This window comes from Chrysemys picta, chromosome 7 (assembly GCF_011386835.1).
Source record: "Chrysemys picta bellii isolate R12L10 chromosome 7, ASM1138683v2, whole genome shotgun sequence".
In the NCBI taxonomy this organism is placed as follows: domain Eukaryota; kingdom Metazoa; phylum Chordata; order Testudines; family Emydidae; genus Chrysemys; species Chrysemys picta.
In genome coordinates this window covers 62,872,153-62,897,958 of record NC_088797.1, presented here as the reverse complement: position 1 = coordinate 62,897,958, position 25,806 = coordinate 62,872,153, and the positions used below count along the sequence as shown (strand labels likewise).

Here is a 25,806-nt window from a genome sequence, read left to right as displayed (position 1 = left end):
TGCCCCTGAGCTGGCTTGGGGGCAGAGGTCTGGCTTGGGTGCTCATGCTGAGGAAGGCTAGGCCCCCATGTGAGCGGGGTCCCAATGAATCCTGCACTGTGCTAGAGCTGCCTCCAAACCAACCTTCATAGTGCCAAGCCAGAGCAGCTGCACGTGTGTGACTCCAGGCGTGGCATGTTCAGGGGAGATTGGGTCACTCAGAGACTGCTCAGAAACACAGGGAGGCACCAGGAGCCTTTGTTAGCCCCAGGGCCCAGTCTGGGGCTGGGTTCTGGGTGACTGATGCACCCCAGGCAGCAGCTCCAGCACTGGGAGCGGCTGGCCCCACTTAGAGAGTACTGGACCCACTGAGCTGACCTCCGGCCCCTGCTGTGTCCCACCAATGCCCAGCTCCATGCACAGGTGCAGGGCATTCTGGGGGCGGGAGAGGAACAGTTTAGGGGGCAGCACAGGCCTGAGGTCCAGAAGAGCTGGGTTCTGTTCCTGGCTGCATCACCAGCCTCCTCAGCCCCCGCCCTGTGCCTTAGTTTCCCCACCATTAAAAGGCAGCGATGGTCCTGCCCTGCGCTACAGGAGCTGGCCTTTGGGCTTTAGAACATTCTACAGGCACCACTCGGGCAGGGCAAAGCTTTCCAGTAAATGCCCCAGAGGGACCTGGTTCCAGAATCCTGCTGCCCCTGCACATCTAGCCCTCATGGTGCCAGTGGGATCCCCAAGTCCAGGCGGGCATCCCGGAGGGGGCTCCAGCCATGGCTCTGGGGCTGGGTTTGCAAAGAACACAGCCAGGCAGGTGGGCCAGAGTTCACTTTGAGCAGCTGGATCATTCTCCACAGAAACGATCAGGGTAAAAGCCCTGAGGATGCAGCTGAGATGCCACGGGCTGGCTGTACAAACAAAGGTGCAGGGACGTTCCACATGAGACGCTGAGCCCATAGCGGCCTGGGCAAAAGAACAGGGCTTGGTTTGACTGTGAGATTTGGGGGGGCAGCTCCAGCCAGGCCAACAGGGCCACAGTTGGGGACACACACTCCCTCTCTCTCTCCCCGCCTCTCCCTCCCCACCTGGAGTGGCAGGCACTGGGGGGCTGTGCTCTACCTGGGCCGGCTTAGAGGGGAAGCCCCAGAGGCTGTCCACTGTGCCGACCTGAGCGTGGGAGCTGCAGCTGCTCCAGCACCGGCTACTGCAGCTGGACTGCTGTGGCCTTCCTGCTGGGGCTGCTGCTGCTGCTGCTGAGGGGACACCGCATGCCAGGCTCGCGGTGCACCACACAGAGACACCACATGGCAGCGCAAGCTCCACCAGGACCACCAAACAGCCGGCATCCCCACCTGCTGGGGCTCAGGAGGGGTGCTGGCAAGGACCTGTCCTAGTGCATTGTTAAATGCACTGAGCCCCCCTTCCTGCTGCCCCCCAAACCATGCCCAGGCCACAAACCAGGGAACCTGGCTACCTAGCATTGCACCAGCGAGAAACAGACTGAGCCCACTGGGGCATGGAGCAGCCCCATAGTGGGGAGTGAGCTCTCAGGGCTGGAGCAGCAGGGCTGGCCTAGTACCCTGTGCCACTGTGCTACATTTGCTTTCCCAACTCTATTAACCAGACCCAAAGCATTGTAAAGGGCAGCAGTTCAGCCAGGCCTCAGCTGGCACCCCAAGCAGGCAGTGCAAGCCCCACTTCCAACTAGCACTGGTGAATGCCCAGGGCCCAGCTGAGAGTGGACTCAGGGCCTTGGACAGGCATCCATCCCCGCTTTGCCTAATGCAGCCAGCCCAGGGCCTGGGAGTCCTGCAGGGACTGCCTCCTTGCCCGGAGATTGGGCAGCACCTAACCCAATGGGGCCTGGTCCCTGGTTCCTAGTCTCCCTGCCCCCCAGTATCAGTGCCGGCTCTGGCTTTTTTGCCGCCCCAGGCAAAAAAGCCTCCAGCCGCCCCCGCCCCCCCATCGCGGCAGGGGAGGGTGCGGGGGGGGGGGAGGGAAGCCAGAGCGCCGGGGGGAGGGCGGAGTGCCCGGCCGGGGCTCCGCTCTCCCCGGTGGCCAGAGCGCCAGGGGGAGGGCGGAGTGCCCGGCCGGGGCTCCGCTCTCCCCGGCGGCCGGAGCCGGAGCACCGCACCACACCGCCCCGCCTCCCTCCAGGTGCCGCCCCAAGCACAAGCTTGGTGGGCTGGTGCCTGGAGCCGGCCCTGCCCAGTATGTCACACTAACTGCTGCCGGGAGGCTGGGCTCAGCCAGACCCGCATGGCGAACACCAGCAGCATTCCCTCCAGCACTGCGGGGCTCTTGTGGGCGAGTGAAAGCATGGTGAAGCTCAGTGGGCTTGGAAGGCCTGTCAGGGCCCAGCTGGCAAGGAGAGGGCGCATAGCTCACGTGCTGCCTGTCAGGGCCACCCTGGGGAGGGACGGGAACCAGCTTCCCTTCCCCACAGCCATGACAGAGAACATTAAGATGAAACCATTCCCTGAGGCTCAGGCCCAGCCCTGTGGAGGAGGGAAGGGCTGTTCTCCCTGCTTTACACCCAGGGAAAACTGAGGCACTGAGTGGAACCCTGACTTGCCCACAGTCACCCAGCAGGCCAGAGACAGGAGCAGAATCCAGGTGTCCCTAGTCCCAACCCTGTGCTCCCCCGCCCGCCCCAGCACTTCTACACCCAGCTCTCAGGTATTGCTGCAGCTACCCCTTTCACTGGTCTCAGGGCAGGGCGGCTAGAACAGCTGCTCCCTTGGGCCCATTTCATCCCGTGCCAGGGCTTCATGCCACTCTCGTGCCTCTTGCACTTGGGCTGGCCAGGGCTGTTTCAAGCCATGGCAGGGGTCAGAGCAGCCTGAGGGTTGCCCTCACCAGCACTTGGCTACCTCTGCCCCCATGGGGCCACTGCAGTCACTGGGACAACTGCCTCCCAGCCACCAATTCTGCTGAAATGAGGTCCCTGCCCATAAGGGGGAATTGCCCAAGGATGGATCAACCAGGGTGCACTGGAGCCCTCAGGCCCCTCTAGTCACAGCACTGGGCTCCACGCTCTATGGAGGCTAAGCAGCACCGCTGTCCCCAAAGGCCACTGTCTCCCCCCGCTGATCCTGTGTGCCCCCCACCCCCCAGCCTGAAAGGAGATACTGCTCCGCCTGATCACAGCGCCTGCCAGCACTCCCAGGCAGCAATTTCAGCTAATGAAAAGCAACGGAGAAGCGGGCTCGCCTCCTGTCGGCCATTGACAGGGAACAATGGGCCCCCCTGGGTTAGCATGTCAAACCCCTTGGCAGAGGGTAACGTGAGCTGCGGATTGCAGCCACTGAAAGGCACCCACCCGGCAGCGAAACCTAACACGACCGCACAGAGGCATCTGTCAGCAGGGACAGGAGTGGTGTTAATGCCCAAGTGGTTTTAGCTAATTAGCTGTAATGCTAATTAGCAAAGGGGGAGGGGGGAAGTCTGTGTCCCCAGCCAGCTTGCTTCCTACACTGAAGCCAGCATCAAATGCTGGTGCTCAAAATTCATCAGCCAGGCCTCAAAAACTCAGGAGGCTGGCTCGAAAAGCGGGAGGTTGTGTGAAAATACAGGTGGGGTTAGTTGTATTTGGCTGCCGGCTCAGGGGCCTGCAGCTCACGCACTCAAATCAGTTTCAAGCTTTTCTCTGCCACTAGCAGCACTGTGTTTTCAACGCCCACCAAGAGTCCCAGCTCATCACAAGCATCCGGGAGCTTGAGAAAAAACACCAACGAGCACGAGACTCGCCATGAAATCACAGGAGCTGGCAACGCTGCGGAGAACGTCACATCGACCCAAGTGGCCCAATTTCTCTCCCGCAAAACCCCACCAAGTCAGTGGAGTTGAGTTTGGCCCTTCCTAGATCCAATTCACATTCCAGTAACTGCAGGAGGTGACTTGCAAGGCAGCAGAGGCAAGCCGCGCTGCTGGAAGGGGGCGCGAGTGCTCCAATAGGAGAGCTGTGCACAAAGGGAAAAGAACCAGCAGCTGCAGGCCAGGCATGAGCAGGCTGAGTGTAGCCCCAGCATATCATGAGCCTGTGAGCACCGCCTGGACACACGAGGTGCCAGCTCTTGCCTAAGGGGACCTTGAGGACAGCAGCAGGGCAGGATTTCACCCGTGTTCCACTGGAGTAGCCTGAGCTGCCAAGAATCTCTGCCCTGTGGAATAGACAGGACCGGTGGCAGTGCACCAGAAGACGGCTTTGAAGCTGCTCTGATGGCTCCAGTGCAGGCGTCAGATGCTGAAGCATGGGGGGGGGGGCTGCACACATAGGAGAGGGTGGGTTGGGGAGCAGAGCGGTGGCCCGGCACATGAGAGAGCTGAGCTCTAGGCCCCCACTCTGCCACGACCTCTCCAGGCAACCTTGGCCACGTCACTGTCTCGCCCTGGGCCTCAGTTCCCAGCTGTGCATGGGGGACCGCAGCAGTTCCTGCATCTGCCTTGCCTAGGAGTCTGCAAGCTCTTTGGGACCAGGACGCTGTTTCACGGCTGTCTGAACAGTGCCTCACACAGGGGGCCCTGGTCCCAGCTGGTGCTCCTGGGATACTAAAAGTGCACAGGTGTGGGGAGACTACGGCTCAGACCCCAGCCTGCAGGCGTTGGGAGGAAACAAAGCACTTTCCCTCACACTGTGCTCAGCTAGTTCCCAGCTGCCTGCGGAGGTCTGTTCCCCCAAACAGATTTGGTTTTGTACTGCTCACTGGCCAGCTCTGCCGGGGCCTGGAGAACTAGTGTTCTCCCCACTGTTGTCTGTCCCAATGATATGTGCAGTGCTAAGCAGGGGCCAGGTATTTTTCTGTGATTTCAACTCTTCGTTAGCTTTGCACTTTGAGACGGGACTGTCGGAGGGTGGTTGTGACCATGTCTGCGAACTGACCCTGGATCTCAAATGCCTCAAACCCCGTGGGGATCAGCTGCAAATGTGGGGATTTTCTGAGCCCAAAATTACTTCAAGGGGGGGATTCATTGTTTGCATTAAGGTGACCTAATCAACCCGCGTTAGGCCAGGCCACTCTAAGGCAACAAACCGTTCCTGAGGAGTTCCAAGGGCCAGGCCACCATCCCCACAAACCAAAGGGAAAGCAACAGCCACGGCTTTCTGGCTGTTGGCCTCCAGCCATCGCTTGCTTCTGGCTACACTGGTCTCCAGCCTGATAAAGAGGCCTTGCTCCCTGTACCCTGCCGTCTCGCCACTGGAGTCCCACAACAAGAAAGAGTTACAACAGCCTCCCTGCCGAAGTCTTTGGGGTTCGTTCTCTTTTCCCCAGTTTTAGTAGTGGAGGGAGACAGCCCATTACATAGCACTTATAAAGGATTGGTGGTTTATTGTATACGGTTTCACCAATTTGATAATTAGATTAGATGGATTACTTGAGACTCACCTGCTTCGTTAATCTGATTTGTTTGCATGTCTTCAATTTTATGATTTTGCTCATTTACTTTAGTTAACACAAAGCTAGAAGTCTCAATTGTTTCTTACCCAGTTATAAGGGGCCAGGACCAATGGAATCCCAATAGAGAGTTCTGTGCCCCACCTAGTGGAATCCCACAGAACTGCTGCGATAGTCCTCAGCATGTTTTTTTTTGACCCAGCTTCAATAAAAAAAAAAAAAAAAAAAAAAAAAAAAAAGAGTCCTTAAAATCTCATGTAATTTTCACCACAGGGAGAAAAATCACAGGTAACAAATGCCAATAGTCGTGTTGCTTAATGCACTTCTGGAAGGCACTATGGTAACGAGGGTGGTGGTAGACCTGGAATAGCATATTAACTCCCACTAAAATATTGCATAGGTGTCTCTGATGTCATAAACCTACCAGGTCTGCAATTATCCACAGTCTTCAATGGTCAACAAGACATGAATGTCTACAGCAAAACTCAACCAGAAAATCCCTTTACAAGCCCTCCCAGGCCTCCTTCAGACAGGGGATAAAGCAGCACAAAGATCACAGAAGATGGAAGGCAACAGTTCCTCTCGGATCCCAGGTTGGTCCTCCTGGGCTGGCAGTCAGAAAACCCTTGTCAAATAATCACAGCTGATCTGGCACCACTGACTGTGTCTACACTAGCACACTTACAGCTGTGATCACCACCACTGTAGCACTGTTGCCAAAAGCTGCAGTGTGCACAGGGCTCCACTATTCTTCCCACAAGGACATCTAACCCTGGTGTTAGAGCAGTGGTGCACAAACATTTCCAGTGGCATCCCCCTCACCGCTCATGGAATTTGTCATGACCTCCACCATTATTTGTAATCTGAAGTAATCCCTTACTTCTGTGCTGCTGCTGGCGGCGGCACTGCCTTCAGAGCTGGGTGGCTGGAGAGTGACGGCTGGTGGCCAGGGCATTCATGTTGGTTGTGGTGTGGGAGGACTATTTTTTTTAATCCCGCTCTGCAATGCCCACTCTATTTTTATCCCACTCCTGCTATTACGGCAGTGGGTCCTGCGAGATCCCAGTTTCTTTTCACACACACCCCCTCCCCCGTCCCCCAGGAGGGCACACCCTCCAGTTTGCGCACCACTGTGTTAGCGCGCACAGTGGTAAAACACTCACGCCCTGTCCTAGCTAGCACAGTGCAGCGCTACCCACTGGTAACAAGGGCAGGAGACCTGCTAGGGCAGCCATGATCGGATAGCCACAGCAGAAATCTGGTGGGGCTTAGAAGGCATTGAACTTGTTGGGGTCAGGATATGGATGGAGCCTCATCACCCCACAATCCCCAGGGATGTGGTGGAGTCCCTAGCAGAACTTGCTGGGGTGACAGACTCCTAACAGGCCACTGTCAAAGGGGTGGGCTGAACGCCCATAAGGCAGCTGATGGGGCAGTTAGAGTGAACTGGAGACAGAGGTACACCAATAAGCTGCTATGTACCCACCTGGCAGAGGATCAATACTTCCCTGCAGCAACGGCCCCAGGATTTGTCCTCCACTGTATAACAAAAACTAAGGAAATTCCCACTGGGAAAAAACTTGGTTAAACTGTTCAGGCAGAGAGAGTAACTGAAAGGGCTATGTAATAAAATAGCACTGGGAGCTTTAAAAACTCAAAGAGCCAAAGAATTTTACATTAAGCTCACTCAAATATCCTTAACTCTGCCCCTCATATCGTTAGCACGTCTGGTGCAGCCATCCTGGTGGTTAGCCCCGTGCTTCAGGACATAAGCAAACCAGTAACAGATTGGTCAGGAAGCCACACCCCTAGGGTTATTCCCACTAGTGGGTCTCTTTGCTTAACACCTCCTCCTGTCGGTGACAGACCCTGGGATGAGATGGTCCCCTGCTCTGATCCAACCTGGCTACTCCTACGTCCTGTATAAGAACGCTTCAGCACGTCTCTGTGAGCCAGGTCACCGGCCCTTCCATCCCATCTGTGAGCTGGGGGCCAGCAGCTGGAAGCCAGCAGCTGGAAGCCAGGCACCAGCTCGTGGTCACTCAGCTCTAGGAATCAGACCCACTTCAGCACACGGGCCACTGCTCCCCAGCCCGTAGGAGAGCACTGCAACAAGAAGCTCACAGGCAGAGGGGCTGATCTGGCTCCAGAGCCCCCTGTCAGAGACCAGCATGCACAGTCAGGGGAGAGGAGGGAGCCAGTTTCCTGCTCAGCTGGGCCAAGTCAGAGCAGGAAGGAGTCTGAGGACGGAGAATGTCCCTTGAGTTGGAGGTTTCCTATTGTCTGTTACACTCATTTTACCAAGGGCACCTCCAAGGCTGGAGCCCCGAGTCCCCGCGATGGGGAGAGGACAGCAGCACAGCCAGGGCAGTGGGGTTTTGCTTAGTGACCAACCCAAAGCCCAGAGCCCTCCTTTGTCTCCAGCTCTCGGAGCCGGCGCACCAAAGCGTTTGTCGCACGCAGTCCGAACCAGCCCTCCCCCGGCGAGGGCAGTGCCGCCAACTCAGCCAGGGGAGCCCTTTAATAACGATCACACAACAATCTCCATTTCCGATTTTCTTATCGTTTACAAAAGTGTCAGGTCATTTGAGATTCAGATCAGACATGTTCCCTACGCCCCATCACCTGATTACGTGGAAGGGTCCAAACCGTTAGGCTAGCCTACGGCAGCTCCTTCCCCAACACCCTGTGTAATGTAGCATTTGTGAATCAAAGGGCCTTTTCTCCCAGGGCAGTGGCACAGGATTCGGCACCTGTACTGGTTACGGCCGGACGCAACCTGCTGCGATGGTTATTTATCAGTCCCACACTGCAAGGGGATCAAGGCAGAGGCGCCGTGTCAGCAGCTCCGAGAGGACAAGGAACGCTGGCATTCAGTGGTCTGTGAAGTTTGCCTTTCTCTTCTCCACAAAGGCTGCCATCCCTTCCTTCCGGTCATCCTGAGAGAGACAGAGGGGCTCAGGGGCATGGTCCGTACAACAGTCGCTCTCCAGACAAGCAGCCCACGGGGCAGCACCTATACTCACCGTAGCAAAGGTGGCATGGAAGAGCCTCTTCTCCATTTTATTTCCCTCAGTCAGCGTCATCTCGAAGGCTGAAAAAGAGGAGCCAGTGGCAGACGTGAGTGCAGGCAGAGGGGATGGCTGGGTGTTTAACGATCACATCTAGCCCGCTCCCTGAGAGGAGAGTCCTCCCCAGTCTGCACCCGAAGTCGGCTGACATTAAACCAGGGAGGTTTCAAAGAACCCCTCGCTCACGCGGAGCCACAGCACATTCGATTTCCCGCCATCCCCGCTTGTTTGTATGAACCCAGGACTGCACTGTGAGATCTCCGGGGGCAGGCTGGGGCTTTGGCAGGTGGGCAGGCCAGCTGGGACGGCTGGATGAGCACGCCAGCTGGATGTTTGTGCGAAAAGCATTGGCAGTGAAGGGGTAAACGTTGGCCTGCCCATAGTCCCCATTAATCCCAGGCCGTCACCCCATCTGGGCTAGCACGCCAGGCTGCCCGCGCACACGTCACTGCAGCAGCTGCACTTGGGCCACGCTTGCAAGGTTTTAGGCACAACCGGCAGATCTGATGAACCCAGGCTTATCTTCACAGACCATTATACCGTGATTGGCCAGACGTGAGCCTGCAGAGCAGGGGGTCACAGAGCTGAAGGCCAGAAGGGCCCCCAAAGATCACCTAGTCTGGCCTCCTGTCTATCACAGGCCACCAACCCCACTCAGCCCCCGCACACTAACCCAGCAACCAAAACGAGACCAAAGTATTACAGCCCACAGGAGACTAGACAGCCATGTGCCACAGGCAAGGAATAGGAGAGATGAGGGATAGGTGACAGCTGGAGACCTCCGACCTGAGGGGCATTCCTAGAGTGGGCCATGGAGGGGGGTTAAAGGTGCAAGTGCCCTTGAAACCACGATACAGTAACTCCTCACTTAATGTCATCCCGGTTAACGTTGTTTCGTTGCTGATCAATTAGGGAACATGCTCGTTTAAGGTTGCACAATGCTCCCTTACAACGTTGTTTGGCAGCCGGCTGCTTTGTCCACTGCTTGCAGAAAGAGCAGCCCATGGGAGCTGGTGATGGGGGCTTGGAACCAGGGTGGACCAGCAGCCCCCCTATCAGTTCCCCACACCCCTGTGTTCCCTGTGCGGCAGCTGCCCAGCAGGCTATCAACTGCCTGGCAGTTCAGCTGTCCCTCCCCCACTGCCGTGTGCTGCTCCTGCCCTCTGCCTTGGAACTGCTCCCAGGAGCCTCCTGCTTGCTGTGCAGAGGAAGGGGGAGAAGAGGGGGACTAATGTCAGGGTGTCCCCCTGCCCCCGCTCCTGCCCCCCGTTTACCCCATCTCCATAGAGCGGGGCGGGGGACACACAACAGGGCTCAGGAGGGAGGGAGCTTGCTGGCAACAGCTGCTGTCTCAACTTGCTGATCTATTTAAAAAGGCAATGTACTTAGAGTGGGGTCAGCATACTTAAAGGGGCAATGCGTATCTTTCTCTGTCTCTCACACACAGTGTGTGTCTCTGTCTGCCATGCTGTCTCCCCTCCCTGTATTCGTGGAATATGAGGCTACATTAACAACGTGTTAACCCTTGAGGGCTCAGCTGAGTGCTAGTTCATCATTCAGCACGAAGTCATTCCCCAGGAAATATCCCACCCTCTGACTTCACCACCTCAACCAAGCTTCACAATCATCACCGTTCTGTACAGTATTCAATTGTTTGTTTAAAACTTATACTGTGTGTATATATATATATATATATATATATATATATAGTCTTTTGTCTGGTGAAAAAAAATTCCCTGGAACCTAACCCCCCCCCCCCCCCTTTACATTAATTCTTATGGGGAAATTGGATTTGTTTAACATCATTTCGCTTAAAGTAGCATTTTTCAGGAACATAACTACAACGTTGCATGAAGAAACATAGTACAGTAACTCCTCATTTAAGTGCCCATTCCGGGACACCATTCCTCAGCAAGGCTGCCCTCTACGGCCACGGACCCAGAGTACCTCAGCCTCCCACTGAGCCCTGGTGGGGCCATATCAGCCCAGTGCACCCACCCCCACATTCAGCCATCACTCAGCACTGCGTGTACCTGCATTGACAGCTTCCTTGGCCATTGCTGTTACGAGCTTAGAATTCCCTGCAATCTTCTCCCCACAGCTGATGGCTTCTTCCAGCAGCTTCTCCACGGGGTAGATTTTGCTGACCAGGCCTAGAGTGGAGGGGGCAAGTTACTGGACCGTCAGCACTTGGCACTCAGCATTCCTGTGTCCTCCCCAGACACCACCATCCGAGAACACGTTCACAACTCCCAGCCTCTGACCAGCCACAGAGCAGAGCAGCGGTGCTCGTCGGACAGTCTTGCCCAGGGTCCAATATCCGACACTGGTAACGCAGAGCAGTTGCCATCCAGCAGACCCAGTGCATGAATCTTGGGTCAGTTAGCGGGCTCTGTACATGGCGCAGCCTCACTGGAGTAAAGCATGGGCATGGCCTAAGACACGACTGTGCATGAGCCCCCCCTTCCAATGGAGCCCAGGCTACGTTTCCTGTTGGCAAACTCCTCTTCCTTCTAAACCGAGCACAGCTGAGGGAGACGCTGGCATGGAGCCGCGGGATGCCATTGCAGCGCCCACAGAAAGCTCCCACTGACACCCCACTTTGGAGCTTCCCCCTGCAGCAGAGAAATGCCCAAGTGAAGCCTGCGTAGGCCACGGGATACCACCATCCAAAGGCCACCCCATGCCAAGCTCCCTCTGTGCTTCAGACTGAGCAGCAGCAGGCACCTTGCTCCCAATCCCCCCTTTACCTCCCGGCAGTGAGTCCAAATGAAACCACCGGATCCGGAGCTGACAATAAGCATGTGCCCAGCTACAGGGACAAAGGCCAAACTCCACCCAGGAGATGGAATGGGGGGAGGGTCGTTACCGTTTCTAGTCTAGCTACGGGGCAGAGGGCTGCTGTCTACGCAGTGCTATGTTCCAGTCGAGAGCAATGCGGTCCCCTCCACCCAGCATTAGCTGCTGACTGCATCCCTTCCCAATGGGGATCTGGCCACCCCTCATAGGACCCTGGTGTGCAAAGAGCTGCCTTCCTGTCTGGACCCCTCGCCTGCTGGGTTGGGCTGAAGAGCTCCTGAGCTGATTTATCACTATCAGCTTCCCCACAGGATCTGGGGAGTAATAGTGAAGGGAGAATGCCTGGAGGAGGAAATCCTTCCCAGTAATGTCCCCTTCTCTCTGAATGGTTTATCCCAGGACACGGCAAAGAGAAACAACACCAGGCAGTGGACCCTCTGCACTAGGAGCACAGGGAGAGCGGCTGGGCAAACGCCCGACAGAGATGGGATCAGCGTGGAAGATTCAGTTGTAAGAGAGAAGAGCCATGTGCCCCTAGCAGCCTCCATCCAGGTATGTTCCTAGGGGACACCTTCGCATGCTGGCCAGTCTGCAGCCTGGGGAAGCCACCTCCTGCTCCACGTTACAGGGATGGCTGGGCCACACATGCAGCAGGGAACAGCCAGCTTTAAGGAACAGTGATGGATTTGCACGCCGCAGGGCTGTGTGGCCCCGTTGTGCCTGGCAGCAGAGGATGCACTCTCTCCCCTGACTTGTTTAGTTAACTGACACATGCCCAAGGCACAGAGCCAGGAGGGTCTCAGTCATCTACAGATGGGGAGCCCTTCCCAGGAGCCATGCGTTCCGGAGAAGGGCATGAAGTGACAACTTCAGTCAGCTGGCAAGTCCCAAGACTCACCCTCATCCAGACCAGAAATGATGCCTGAGCATCTCTCATGGATTGCCCTCTCACCCACACCACGGGTACAGGAAACCTCCCCTCCCTTCCCACCCAGTGCCACAGGAGGAGCCTGGCAGGAAGGCGTACACACTTGTGCCCATACCTGCTTCTTTAGCTTCCTGAGCAGAGATCCTGTCTCCGGTTAGGACCATTTCCATTGCCAGGGACTTGCCGACTGCTCTCGTGAGTCTCTGAGTCCCGCCAGCTCCTGTGGTTAATTAGGAAGGCCGCAATTAGCTTGCAAGGGTCAGTCAGGAGGAATTTCCTAAATAAACACACCCTGATCACACACATGTGCAACAGGTCAGGTCTGTGCACACAGGGGCGGCAGCACGGCAAGGAGAAGAGGAAGGGGTGGGCAGGGAGACAAGCTGTTGGATCCTTATGTAACACAATGTAAGATACAGGCGCATTTCTACCTGCTGCTGCTATTTTATCACAGGGCTCTAGCTTTGCCCTGGGGCTTAAGGATGTCACCATACCCCATACCCCCACACCACGGAATTATGGGGCACACTTGCCTGCCATTCTCTCTGTATGTAACCACTTGAACTATTCTCTGCACAGATGTAGGCAACGGGACCCTGCTACAAGTACATTTCTTGAGCATCTGGGATCTGAGATCGGGGCAAGCTCAGGAATCCCTCTCTTTTTATGGGTCTTTAAAGTGACCACGTGATTGACAGCTGCCCTGTGCTCAGACACAGGCATGCAGGTCTATCAATAGCTACCAGTCAAAAATCAGAGGGTAAATCAGGCTAATTACTGAATGCAAGGCCCCAGATAACCCAACAATAGCACCACCAGACCTTGGAGGAGATGGAAGGGGTGTCTAATGGACAAGAAAGTAACCTGACAACACATCTAGCAGGTGCAAGACCTACAGATTCCTGGTGTTAGATACATACATGAAAAAAACGATCACCTGCCAAGCCCAGAGCATTGAAAAGCAGCAGGAACAGCGAAGGAGGAATGGGACCAGAGATTGGTGTGGTCATTTTAAAGAAGGGAGTAAGACGCACGCCAGAGATCGGAGCGGGCTTTCACCGTGAAGCAGGAAGTTGTCAGGCAGTGATATTTGTCTCTGCACACCTCAAGAGGGCTGTCAACATTTGAAAGCCTGATAGTTAAGGATTCCGAACTAACCAAGCCCATAAGAGATGCCTTGGTCTGAACTGATCGCACTCATGTCTTTATCTGAGTGACCAGAATGGGTCAGTTTCCATGCTCCGTCTACCACGTGTCACTGGGACTCTCACAGTAACTTTCAATGGGTCTTTTTAAAAGCGTTCATTTCCCTAACGCCACTAGCCAGTGCCAAGGATGGGAAGGAGCTTGGCCACCCTAGACGCTCACAGGCAGGAGTGTACTCAACAGGGGTTACCTGGAATAGTTCCCAGCAAGATTTCGGGTTGCCCAAACTGCGCCTTCTCGCCAGCATAGATGATATCGCACATCATGGCCAGCTCACAGCCACCGCCCAGCTTCAGGGGAGAGAGGGGCATGGGTTAGAACTGGCACAGCACCACCCGGCACATGAGGGTTTTTTGCAGTCGAGCTAGGTCTCATGGGATCAGAGGCCTCACAGTCTGTGCTGTATTCATCCACAGCAGGGGAGGGGGAACTAAAGTCACTTGCCCACAATCACCCAAGGAGCATGTGGCTGAGCCAGGACTTGAACCCCCTTCTTCCAAGTTCCCATCTGATGCACTAACCAGCACAGAGCTATAGAACTCACTCAAGGAGCCCAAAGAGAAACAGCTTAGTACAAAGCATTCCAAGGCCCATTCCTCTCTTCCAGGAGGCACTAGGGGGTGAGGGATGGGACGTTCCCCAAGGGGTCAAGGGAGGAAGGCAGAGCTGCTTCCTGGGCTAAGCAGGAGTGAAAAACTCCACAGCCAGAGCTGCAGGGAAGGAGCAGGAGTTTGGATGCTGCTTAGCCTGCTGCTTTGACTCAGAAAAATTTTCCATTAGCCCTCTACATAAAAAGTATATTAAGACTATCACAATTCCCAGTTAAGACTGGCATTTGGATCTGCCCGGAGCTGGCTGAAACAATGACATCGAAGTTAACCACAGTATAGTATTTACCAAGAAACATTCTAGGCTGCAGGGGTAGATTAAGGAATGGAAAACCCAAACTCACAGCATATCCATTCACAGCTGCTATGACCGGCTTCCGGACCAGAGAGACTTTGTTCCAGTGTGCAAGGAAATTGCCCCCGTAACATTCCTGGAAGGTTCTGTTCTGCATCTCCTTTATATCTGCTCCAGCTGAAAGAGAGAATATTGTGTAGACAGGATAAACTGGGAAATGACCATCCTTGGGCCATGTATTGTTGTAGCCCTGTTGGTCCCAGGATATTAGATGTTATTCAGCAGAAAGGAAAAAGAGCTCTGTGTAAGCTCGAAAGCTTGTCTCTCCCACCAACAAAGGCTAGTCCAATACATGATATTACCTCCCGCACCTTGTCTCGCTAACATCCTTTGATCAGTAAGTGGTCCACACTAGATTGGTCTGTCTAAAACTTACAGGGGCCTCTTGAAATAGTTTCAGGTCCAACCCCTGCCTCCAAGTTGCCCTCATAAAATTTGTGATTTGCAGAAAAAAAAAATCACAGAAATTGTCCTGTTTTGTAAAAGTTTTCTTTCCTCCTGTTACTATGTGAAAAACTGATAGATGGGGGAAAGGACTACACTCAGAACTCCCTCACTGAAAAAGAGAAATATTTTCTCTACTTTTTCCACACAGCGATCTTAGGGGTTACTTGTAGGAAGAGCACTAGGTAACATATGCTCAGACAAAGGTGTGATGCTTAAGTTGAGCTTCTCTTTAACAAGAGCACCTGTCACAACACATGCCTGAAAGACATGGTTATAGCATCTGGCCTTAAAAATAATCCCCCATCCTTGGAGCTTCACACTGGGTTCTCAGTGGCAAAGCCAGACCCTAGCCATGATTCAGGTGTGATTTGTTTTTTTGCCCAGGGGAAGGGCTGGAAGCTCTAATGTTTGGACATTTAAAATCCACACTCAGGGTACGTCTACACTAGAAACGCTGCGACTGCGCCTCTGCAGCGCTGAGGTGTAGACACTGCCTGCAGTGACTGAAGGGGTTCTTCCATCGCTGTAGTAAATCCATCTCTGCGAAGCAGCAGCTGGATCGACTAAAGAATACTCCCATTGACCTGGCAGTGTCAACACTGGGATGAAGGTCGGCTTCATTACATCGCACAGGGCATGACATTTTTCACAGCCCTGAGCAACGTAGTTAAGCCCATCTAGCTGTGTATTGCAGGCCAGCCCTGGGAAGCATCCTTCACTAGCCCCTGGTACAAGAGGGGCCTTTCCCATCTATAAAGCTCACGAGTCTCTGAACGTTCTGGGGGAGCAGCCAATCACTTGGGATCCCCAGAATTATCAGCGGCTTCATGCCTTGCATCTCTCACACACAGCTGGGTTCTCCCCTTTTCAAGAGGAGTGGGGATGAGGCTCCTCCATCCAAAACTGGACCCACGACAGAAGTCACCGATTCCCCTTCCCAAACGCAAGCCCCTGCAAGTGCTCCCGCTAGGAACAGCAGAGCTCCCTAGCACTGCCATCCACAAGGGAGGGCATCCAGAGGGCAGCTCCCAGTTGGGCTCAGAGTTTTCCCGTAGTTCTTATACATCCTCTTCACCGGGAGACACAGCATTTAAAAGCAGCAGCAGTCACCCCGAGGCCTTTGCAGCCCCTGCGAGCCCACCACCTACCAATGGCAAGTGGGTGACTAAGGCAAAGCAGCTTCCAGCCCACCCACCTCGCTATGGGACGTGCTGAGCGAGCCTCCCCAGAGAGCCCCGGGGTGCCCTCTCTGCCTACCTGCGAAGGCTTTCTCGCTGCCAGTGATGACGATGGCTCCCACATGTGGGTCCTTCTCAAAGAAGTCCAAGGCCTGGTTCATCTCGTTCATCAGGCCATTGCAGAGGGCATTCAAGGCCTTGGGGCGGTTCAGCTGGATCACTCCTACATTCTGCTTCGCCCCCTTCTTCTCCACCACGAGATACTGGAACTGAGTGCCTGCCGGGGGAAGGGACACCGGCACATAGTTACAGCAGTGAGTGGCACTGCATGGGATGGACCTGCTTTCCGGCGGGCTGGGATCCCCCTCCTATTCTGCAAGGGCAAGCACCCGCTCCTCCTCTGCCAAAGCCACCCCACAATGCTCTTCTGCTAGGGCTCCCGTGACCACACCCCTGCATCAGTGTGGAGCAGTTCTGTTGCTTGCTGACTCTGGGCTTCGCAAGTCTGCTCTGCTGGCTAGTGTCCTGCACTGAGAGTGACTCAGGATAGGGCTGGCTTCCAGTGGTTACGAGCACACAGTCAGCACCCACCTGCTACTTTCCCTGGCATTTCTACAATGCACAGGGCTTGCCCCTGCTAGCTGGGGACTGCACAGCCTGGCCAGAGGCTGTGGGAGTTGGGCAGGCTGTAGGGGCCTGCCCTCCAGGGCAATGGCCGGTGTGCAGCTCAACTATCCCACACCCAGACTGCTAGAACTCCTACCCTGTACCTTAGGTGGCTCCACATTTCATTTCAGCCTCTGGCTGACAGCTCTTTAAAATCCTTCCTACCTGCTAGAACGGAGAAGCATTCTGTGTCTCTCCACCAGACTGCTGCAGGACTCTCTCCCTTACTGTACCCTCTCCTAAAGCCTCTTAGCCACGTGTTGTGGGGAGGGTTGGGAGAGATGACCTCTATTATTCTGTCCCTTCTCTCAGCCTTCAGCGTTGGCCCCCCTCCCCAGGGATCTAGTGCTTGGTTCAGAGTTTCCCCAGAGAGCAGTGACACTGACACAGTCTTGTCTATTTCACAGCTGGGGCTGGTTCAAAACAACCAGAGCCTTGATAATTTCACTATACTGCTGCTCCGGAAAGCTCTGTGCAGCAGCAGAGGCACTGGGGAGTCTGCAGTCTCAGGCAGATAGGGCTGCATCTGATATCCCATTTGGAAGGTTTTGTTCATAATCATTAAGGCCAGCAACCTACTTTAAAATAATTCACACCTAGCTCTTATTTAGCAATTGTCAGCAGAGGATAGAGGCACTTTGCAAAGGTAGGTTGTACCATTATCCCATTTTATAGATGGGCCTTGCTGGGTAAGGACTAGCCTAAGATCACACCAAAAGTCAATGGCAGAACTTGGCACTGAACCCAGGAGTCCTGGATCCTAGTCCAGCAAAAAGTGACAAATGAAATTGTAAATTCTGCAGAATCATAGACTTTAAGGTCAGAAGGGACCATTATGATCATCTAGTCTGACCTCCTGCACAGCGCAGGCCACAGAATCTCACCCACCCACTCCTGTATCAAACCTGTGTCTGAGCCATTGAAGTCCTCAAATCATGGTTTAAAGATTTCAAGGTGCAGAGCATCTTCCAGCAAGTGACCTGTGCCCCACGCTACAGAGAAAGGCGAAAAACCCGCAGGGCTTCTGCCAATCTGCCCTGGAGGAAAATTCCTTCCCAACCCCAAATATGGCACTCAGCTAAACCCTGAGCATGTGAGCAAGACTCACCAGCCAGACACCCAGGAAAGAATTCTCTGTAGTAACTCAGATCCCATCCCACCTAACATCCCATCAAAAGCCATTGGGCATATTTACCGTTAGTAGTCAAATATGAATGAATTGCTGATGGTGTAAACTCAATCCCCTTCCCATGCCATTGGTAGGGGGGCATAACCAAGCCCTCCACCATGTACCTCAAAGGTAGCAGTACACTACAGAGGAAAAGCAGAAAAGCAGCAATAATCCAAGACACTTCTGGGTTAAAAGGTGCAGCCTCCTCAACCAGGAACCTCCAATAAAATGCATTGCACTTGAATAAAAATCCCTTCAATTGTTCTGGTTACATTTATTCCTGTGTGCGTGTGCTGGTACGATTGGCATCTCCCAGACTATCTGCTCCTCTTAACCTGAACCTGCCATGTCCTCAGAATGGGGATTTTGTGACGCTTTTTGCCATAGCAACCCTGTCCCAAGCACTGGTTTAGGGCTTTGCTGCAGAATCTAGCAGGAGACAGATCCGCCTGGGAAATGCTGCCCCATTCTTTGGCCTCCTTGGATTATTGGGGGGAACCATCAAGAGCAAAATTTTCAAATTGAGATACCTGGAAATCCATACGTAGGCGCCTAATGAAGTGGCTTGGATCTCAGAACTACTGAGCACTTACAAGTCCCACTGGAGTCAGTGTGAGCTACAGGTGCTCAGTAATGTTGCAAGTCAGGCTGCTTTTACATAGGAGCCTAAATACAGATGCCGGTGCGTGCCGTCAGGAAGCCAGGCATGAAAATCAAGGCCCATATCATAGGTTTTTAACTCATGAAAGTTGCCTCCCCAGGCTTGTGAGAACCTGGCCAATGATGGGGTTCAAGCTCTGTCCTCACTGTAGCTGGCCTTGACAGGACCCATTTTTCTATCCAGACCCTGCTTTACATCACATCAGCAGCTGTGACCCCTTTGGCAGCACCACCAATGACAGACCCACCAGTGAGCCTGGCTGCAGGCACTGATTAAAGGGGCACTGTCGATTGGAATTAAAAAAAAACAAAATCATTTTCTGATGCTCTGTGCAGGGGCACCATAAATCCAGATTTTATTCTTAAATTCCAATTTAAAAGTGTCTAAAAGATTTCCCGCTCCTCTGCTGAGTTTTATAAGGATCTTTTTCCAATTAGCTGTCTTCCCCTCTCTGACTAGCCAGGAGACCAGTGAAACTGACTCTGCAAGGTGCTCTCAAATGCATAATGCACAACTGAAAAGAGAGGAAAATATTTTTTCCCGATCAATCCTTCAGTTATGGGAATGTTGCGCAGCACAAGGGGCTCTGTTCAGGAGTCCTGCATCATATTGGAGGACAGGGGCCTTACGTACAACTTTAACAACAGATGGCACAACAGCAAGGTGGATTTTCAAGTTGACCTTGAAGTTGGTGCCCTTTGAAGTCAAATTCCTGAATTAACTGCATGGAAGTGGACTGATCGAGTAAACTGATCTATATATGCACCATTAGTATGAAAGTCTCATAAAAGAGCAGCAGATCTCATCTTGTGTAAACAGAATCAAAGCATTTCACATACACGTCTCTCAATATTTCTGTATTGCACCTAACCGGTGCTAAGTGTAATTCATACACCGTTTCATAGCTCTCAAAGCATTTTTCAAAGGAAGGTCAGGATCATCACGCCACTTTACAGATGGCAAACAGGAGGGGAAATGATTGCCCATGTGCTTTTCTGCACAGGTGCTGCAATTGTTCTGGTCGCTTACTCCACAACTGACATCATAATCCTCCACTGGTGAGGTCACAGTCACCTCCACAGCAGCCAGTAGGACCTTAAGTGAGGACATTTGCAGGAAGACACTTAAAGGAACAAACATCCTGTTTACACATCAGGTCCTGCAGAATGTTTATTGGGCAATAAAACTTATTTAGCCTAATAAGCATCATGATGGCTAGCATCTACCTTGAGTAACCAAAAAAGGGGAGAAGAATACATGGAGAAATCACAAGGGTTGCATCCCCAGGTTTAAAAGAAAGCATGACCAGATCCAGTTTCCAACCCAGCTCAGACTACAGCTCCCCTCAAATACACCAGGAGCATCAACTCCAATATGCTGCTCAGCATGAACCTTCCACTGAGAGAGCACAATGCCTGAATCCTGCTTCATTAGTCGGATTTGAAAGAATGTTGCCCTAAAAAAAAATCATGTTAATAATTTCCTGTACAAAAGGTATGGGAGCCAACCATACATGCACCCACACTTCAGACACCCATCCATAGAATCATAGAACTGGAAGGGACCTTGAGAGGTCTTCCAGTCCAGTCCCCTGCACTCATGGCAGGGCTAAGTATTATCTAGACCATTCCTGACAGGTGTTTGTCCAACCTGCTCTTAAAAATCCTCAATGATGGAGATTCCACAACCTCTCTAGGCAATTTATTCCAGTGCTTAACCACCCTGACAATTAGGAAGCTTTTCCTAATGTCCAGCCTAAACTTCCTTTGCTGCAATTTAAGCCCATTGCTTCTTGTCCTATCTTCAGAGGTTAAGAACAACAATTTTTCTCCCTCCTCCTTGTAACAACCAATCCATAGGACTTTCCACACACACGTGAGGAAAAGCAATCCAGGCATATTACAGAGGCTGTGTAAATAGATTATCCAGCAGCTACAATATCTAGAATTGCCAGATACATATACACAAACTAAATATAGCAAGTCTCTTCACTCTAACCCACTCACTAACACTCCTCAGCAGACCTGCAATCAAATGAATTTGGCTGTAATTTCTTTTCTCAACATTAAAAAAAAAAAGTTCGTTGAGAAGATGTGAGCAATATTTTTATGCAAGGCCCTGCGTATCAGCTCCTATTGCATCAGCCCTCTCCCCCGGTCAGTAATGCCAACTTGGATACACAGTCTGTTCCTCCCATGACTATTTTAGTTCCATTTCTCATCCCCTCCCCTTATTTCAATCTGCCAAACCACTATCTGCGCTGTGTGTAAATCTCTCCTGAAGCCTCACTTCTCCTCCTGAAGAGTGAATAATTTCACATGACACTAAGGCTTTGTCTACACTGGCAACTGGCAAGTGAAAGACAAAACTTGTGTCGGTCAGAGGTGTTAAAAAAAACATACACCCCCGAAAAACAAAAGTTTTGTTGAGGGTGTGAACAGCGCTTAGTTGGCAGGAGCGCTCTCCTGCCGACAATGCTAACGCCACTCGTTGGGGTGGAAGTTTGTTGGCAGGCGAGAGCTCTCCTGCCAACAAAAACAGTGGCTACACTGCGTGCCTTTTAGCAGCACAACACAGCCATGTTGCTAAAAGCTGCGTAGTGTAGACATAGCCCAAGTTATGTTCAGCCTAGTCTGTGTCTGTCTTGTTTACGCTGTATTTTATTTGGGGCTGTTGTCACGTGTACCTTGTACTATGACGGGTACGTTGTCTGCGCTTCACAGAGCAACACAAACTATTCTCCAGAGCATTCAACAAATGCCCAGAGAACCAACAGTACAAAGCAGGAGGAATCTGTAAAAGGCTCTGAACACACTGAGCTAGAGTTAGTGCTGCAAAACTGAAATTAACATTCCCGCGACTACGCCAGAGCAGCCTGGCAGAAGCCAGCCTGGCAGAAGCCAGCCTGTAAGAGGTCAGTCTTTTGGTCGGCAATTAAAACAGACCCTTATTTTTCCATCATCCTCACCATAGCAATGGTGGGTGAGGAGATTTGGGCCTAGGCCACTGGTAAATTTTATGAGGCTGGTGTCAGAAAAGAACCCGGTACAAAATAATGGCCAGTAGGAACCCAGCTGGGGGTAGCTCCCAACAGCCATTCAGTTTCCCACACGAGTGGCAGCCCAGCTCCTAGCACCAGCAGCATCACAATGTCCCCTTACCAGCACGCCTGGAGACTGACCTTGCCTCTCAGCTGGCCTGGGGCACACTGTAGGGCAGCACGGGGAAGGCTTGCCCTGCTGCCCATTCTAAACCTGACCTTAGATACAGATTTTCCTTCTCCAGGGCAGCACATCCGGTCCCTTCCACAAGCCCTGAATTAACTGAGAAAGAAGTGAATGTGGAGGCCTCACATATGGGCTCCTGTCACCCTGAGCCCTGCTGGCATGCCCTTTGACACATCCACATCAGCCACAGGAGCTGTCTGCACAGGGTGGGGGAAGAGGGTATGACCAGGTGGCCCCTGGCCAGTCCTCAGGCAAGCTCCTGGAACCAGACTGAGGCACTGACAGCCGTGAGGTGCTGTCATGAGTGCACAAGGCCTCATGCCCACGAAGCATGGTGGGTGCAAACAGTGCCTCAGAAGTCAACAGGACTGACAGCTCCCCCACCAGCTCGGAGGGGAGACAGGGCAGCGGGCACAGCTCTGGCATTACTTCCACCCACAGTGCAACGCAGCCCTGAGCTCCTGGGTAGCACCTCCACGGGTGGGGAGCAAGCAGCGAGGGAGTGAGACAGGATTTGGGGACTTCAACAGCAGAGTCAAGGGAAAGGGTAGGGACGGCTTTGTGGCCTGCATCATGCGGGAGGTCAGACCAGATGATCATAATGGTCCCTTCTGACCTTTGAGTCTATGAGTCTATGAGGAGCTGCTGGGGGAACCAGGTTCATTTGGATAGAGCAGAGCTCAAGTCAGGAGAACTTTGCCCTCTGCTTTTGGACAACAACAACTCCAGAGCCGGCCACACTGGCTGGGCCTGAGGCCCCTGCATGAACTTCCAGACAGCAATCTCAAAGCATAGCACTGCCCCCCACACTGACCTAAAGGAATCCCCAGGCCACAGGGTCAGGCTGACAGAGAGGGATGGGGAAGTGCAGGGAGCCAGTTCTGTGGGGCAGGCCCCTCTCCCGGGAGGTGGGGGAGCACACACAGGCAGAGCTCACCAAGGCCCAGGGGGGCTCCCCACACCACCCGGCACACAACTGGCAAAGCTAGCCAGAGAGGGGAGCGATCGCCCGATGAGCCAGCCGGGCAGGGGCAGCAGGCTCCAGAGCGTGGAGCTACTGTGCCGAGCACCCTGCAGGGAACTAATCACCCCACTGTCCCCCAGCCCCCCACGATTCCCGGCACACCAGTCCCCACAACCAGCCCCCGCACTGTCCCCCACTATACCCCCGGCCAGCGGCCGCCGCTCACCCGCCGAGCTGAGCCGAGCCGGGGCTCGCAGCAGCAGGCGGACTGGGGCCCGGGCCGGGCAGAGCAGCGCACGGAGCGCGACAGCCATGGCGGAGCTGAGCCACGGGACCCGGAGCCCCGCCCCCAGCACCCGATCGGCAGAGCCCCGCCCCTGCCCCGTCCCCAGGATCTTCGTCGGCATAGCCCCGCCCCGTGCTCGCGGGTGGGTTCAGGGGAGGGGGCGAGTCAGGGGGCTGTGGGTGGGTTCAGGAGCAGGGATGATGGGCCGTGGGTACGTTCAGGGGAGGCTCGAGGGTGTAGGTAGGCTCAGGAGAGGGGGAGAATCAGGGGGCCATGGGTGGGTTTGGGGGAGAATTGGGCAGGTTCAGGGGAGTGGGGAGGATCGGGGGTCCGTGGATAGATTCAGGGGAGAATTGGGCAGGTTCAAGGGAGTGGGGTGGATTGGGGGGCCGTGGATTGGTTCAGGGGAATATTGGGAGGCAGTGGGTGGGTTCAGAGGAGGGGAAGATTGGAGAGCCATGGTCAATTGGGTGGGGAGGGATAGCTCAGTGGTTTGAGTATTGGCCCGCTAAACCCAGGGTTGTGAGTTCAATCCTTGAGGGGGCCATTTAGGGATTTAGTTGGGGATTGGTCCTGCTTTGAGCAGGGGGTTAGACTAGATGACCTCCTGAAGTCCCTTCCAACCCCTAATATTCTATGAATGTGACTGATTTCATGGTGTTGCTGAGGTGCTGGTAGATGCTGCAGACTTCCTGCTAGCCTGGCCGGGTGTGATCCCTCACACCTAGGCTGACCAGACAGCAAGTGTGAAAAATCGGGACGGGGTGGGGGTAATAGGAGTCTATATAAGAAAAAGCCCCAAATATCAGGACTGTCCCTATAAAATCAGGACATCTGGTCACCCTACGCACACCTGCACTAGCTGACCTGGAGCACTAGTTACATGATGCGATGCTGGGCCCTTCCCGGATCTGTTGTGCCCTTGGGCAGCATTTCTCAGCCCAGGCTGGGAGCAGAGCGTTCTAGTTGCATCCTGGGACAGAGCATTGAAATTCAGCTCAGCTGTCTGGTCCCAGAACTGCTCAGTCAATAAACAGCTGTTCCCCTGCTCCCCGGAACCCTCTGGGAGGGAGGCAGCCAGGCTGTGAGGCCTTGGCCCCTCTGGGAAAGCACGGGGCAGCTCCTCTCCCAGCCCAGCAGCACCCAGCATTCCTTTGAGAGGAGGAGGCAGGCCTTCTTATCTGTCCTGATTGGGTACTGTCCCCGCCCAGCCCTTCTAACTGCCGGAGGACCATGTGATGTCCCTGGGCCTAGGCAGTGCTGGAGGTCTAGGCTCCCTCCCCCTCTATCCCAGGCAATGCTCTTCCTTCGGGTTGGTGTGTCAGCTCTCTACAACGACTCCATCAGGGGCCAGAGAAGTCTTGATGCACCCATTACAACACTTGGTTGTTTATTAGCTCACCAGGAATGTAGTATCTTAAAAGGTTCTCATATTTCCAGGGAGAGAAGGATCAGATGCACTTGTCTTAACCCAATTGTAGCACTGGTGGTCCCTCCCTACTGAGCCAAGTGTCCAGTTCCACTTTTAGATTCTGCAGCTTATTTGTGGATTGGGTCACCTAGGAGCTCCCACCCCATGACTTCAGTTTTTATACCCCGTTTACAGGGTTGAGTAGTGACCCTCTTATTTCTATTGGATCCTTGCCATCAGAGCTCTTAGATTTGAGCTCAGTTTCTCTGCTGCTTCCATCAGTACCCAATAGATGGCACTGTTGGATAGCATATCTCTCACCTTTTCTTAAGGTTTTTTGTTTTCTTCATTTTAAGGATTATATTTCTCTATTAACCCCTACTATTAAATGGAATTTCTCTCTACTTACTCATTTATTTTAATATTCCAGGGTTACACACTGATTAAGTGCTTATCTCTTTAAATATTCTTTCTCCTTCTGGTGCCATAGCAATTCTTATCACTTCTATAATACAACAGTCATTTGAAAAGGAGACCTCCTTCATATTGCCTCTAAGTTAAATGGACATAGCCTGTACATTCTTTGATTATATAGTACCATTAATTGCCCATCTTTCAGTGCTTGCAGCAGAACAAGAGACATTCTGCTGAAGGAACAAGACAGGTTAATCACATATAGAGAGGGGGGTCTAGCTGACCCCTACAGTGGACCAATGTACAGATATGGATTTGGAGTAAAAGCTAGTTGGTTTGGATTTGCTGGGGTATTAGGAAGTGTGACCTTTGGAAGGTTTCTGGGTGTCACAGCAAGCTGTTCCTTAAACATTACCTCCCATTCCTTAACCGGTTTATTTGACTTAGAGTTCACCACAATTGGTCAGTAGTCCACTCTACAGCAGAAAGCAAGGTGCTACTCTTTGTTTGTCAACCTCTGGGGTTCCCTGGAGCCAACCAGAAACATGGGAAGCTCTTCCACATGCAGATCTTGTCTGTGGAACAAGCACCTGAAGAATTTGATGAACATCCCATATCTTATTCCTGGTGTTTGGCCATTTCTTAGATCTACACTAAAAAGATAATGAGGAGTCCAGTGGCACCTTAAAGACTAACAGATTTATGTGGGCATAAGCTTTCATGGGTAAAATACCCCCCTTCTTCAGATGCATCTGGGTAAAAAAATACCCCCCTTCTTCAGATGCATCTGAAGAAGTGAGGATTTTTTACCCACGAAAGCTTATGTCCACATAAATCTGTTAGTCTTTAAGATACCACCGGACTCCTCATTGTTTTTGTGGATACAGACTAACATGGCTACCCCTCTGATACTACAAAGATAGGTTGACCCAGTTACACCCCCTGAGGGTGTATTAAGTCTACCTAACCCATAAGAACATAAGAACATAAGAAAGGCCGTATCGGGTCAGACCAAAGGTCCATCTAGCCCAGTATCCTGTCT

At 53.1% G+C, this 25,806-nt stretch overlaps 1 protein-coding gene across 2 annotated transcripts; it reads right to left on the bottom strand.

The window, feature by feature from the left end:
* Window positions 1-7,915: 7,915 nt before the first annotated feature.
* ECHS1 (enoyl-CoA hydratase, short chain 1) lies at window positions 7,916-23,075 on the bottom strand. 2 transcript variants are annotated; one of them, XM_042856122.2, is made up of 8 exons: window positions 22,856-23,075; window positions 16,044-16,241; window positions 14,329-14,456; window positions 13,567-13,666; window positions 12,286-12,390; window positions 10,477-10,596; window positions 8,399-8,466; window positions 7,916-8,311 (listed from the first exon to the last, which is right to left on the bottom strand). In XM_042856122.2, exons 1-8 carry the CDS (start codon window positions 23,058-23,060, stop codon window positions 8,246-8,248), a joined length of 990 nt encoding a protein of 329 aa, XP_042712056.2. In that variant the 5' UTR covers window positions 23,061-23,075; the 3' UTR covers window positions 7,916-8,245. The 2 variants fall into 2 exon arrangements, with proteins under 2 accessions (XP_042712056.2, XP_008173362.3); XM_008175140.4 differs by having other exon boundaries at window positions 22,880-23,075.
* Window positions 23,076-25,806: the final 2,731 nt, after the last annotated feature.

Coding starts and splice junctions, on each gene's coding strand:
- ECHS1 (XM_042856122.2), bottom strand. CDS start 23,060: ATGCCGACGAAGATCCTGGGGACGGGGCAGGGGCGGGGCTCTGCCGAT. Junction 13,667..14,328: donor CAGCTGTGAATGGATATGCT/GTGAGTTTGGGT, acceptor TCTCCCCTGAAG/CTGGGCGGTGGCTGTGAGCT. Junction 8,312..8,398: donor TCCATGCCACCTTTGCTACG/GTGAGTATAGGT, acceptor TGTCTCTCTCAG/GATGACCGGAAGGAAGGGAT.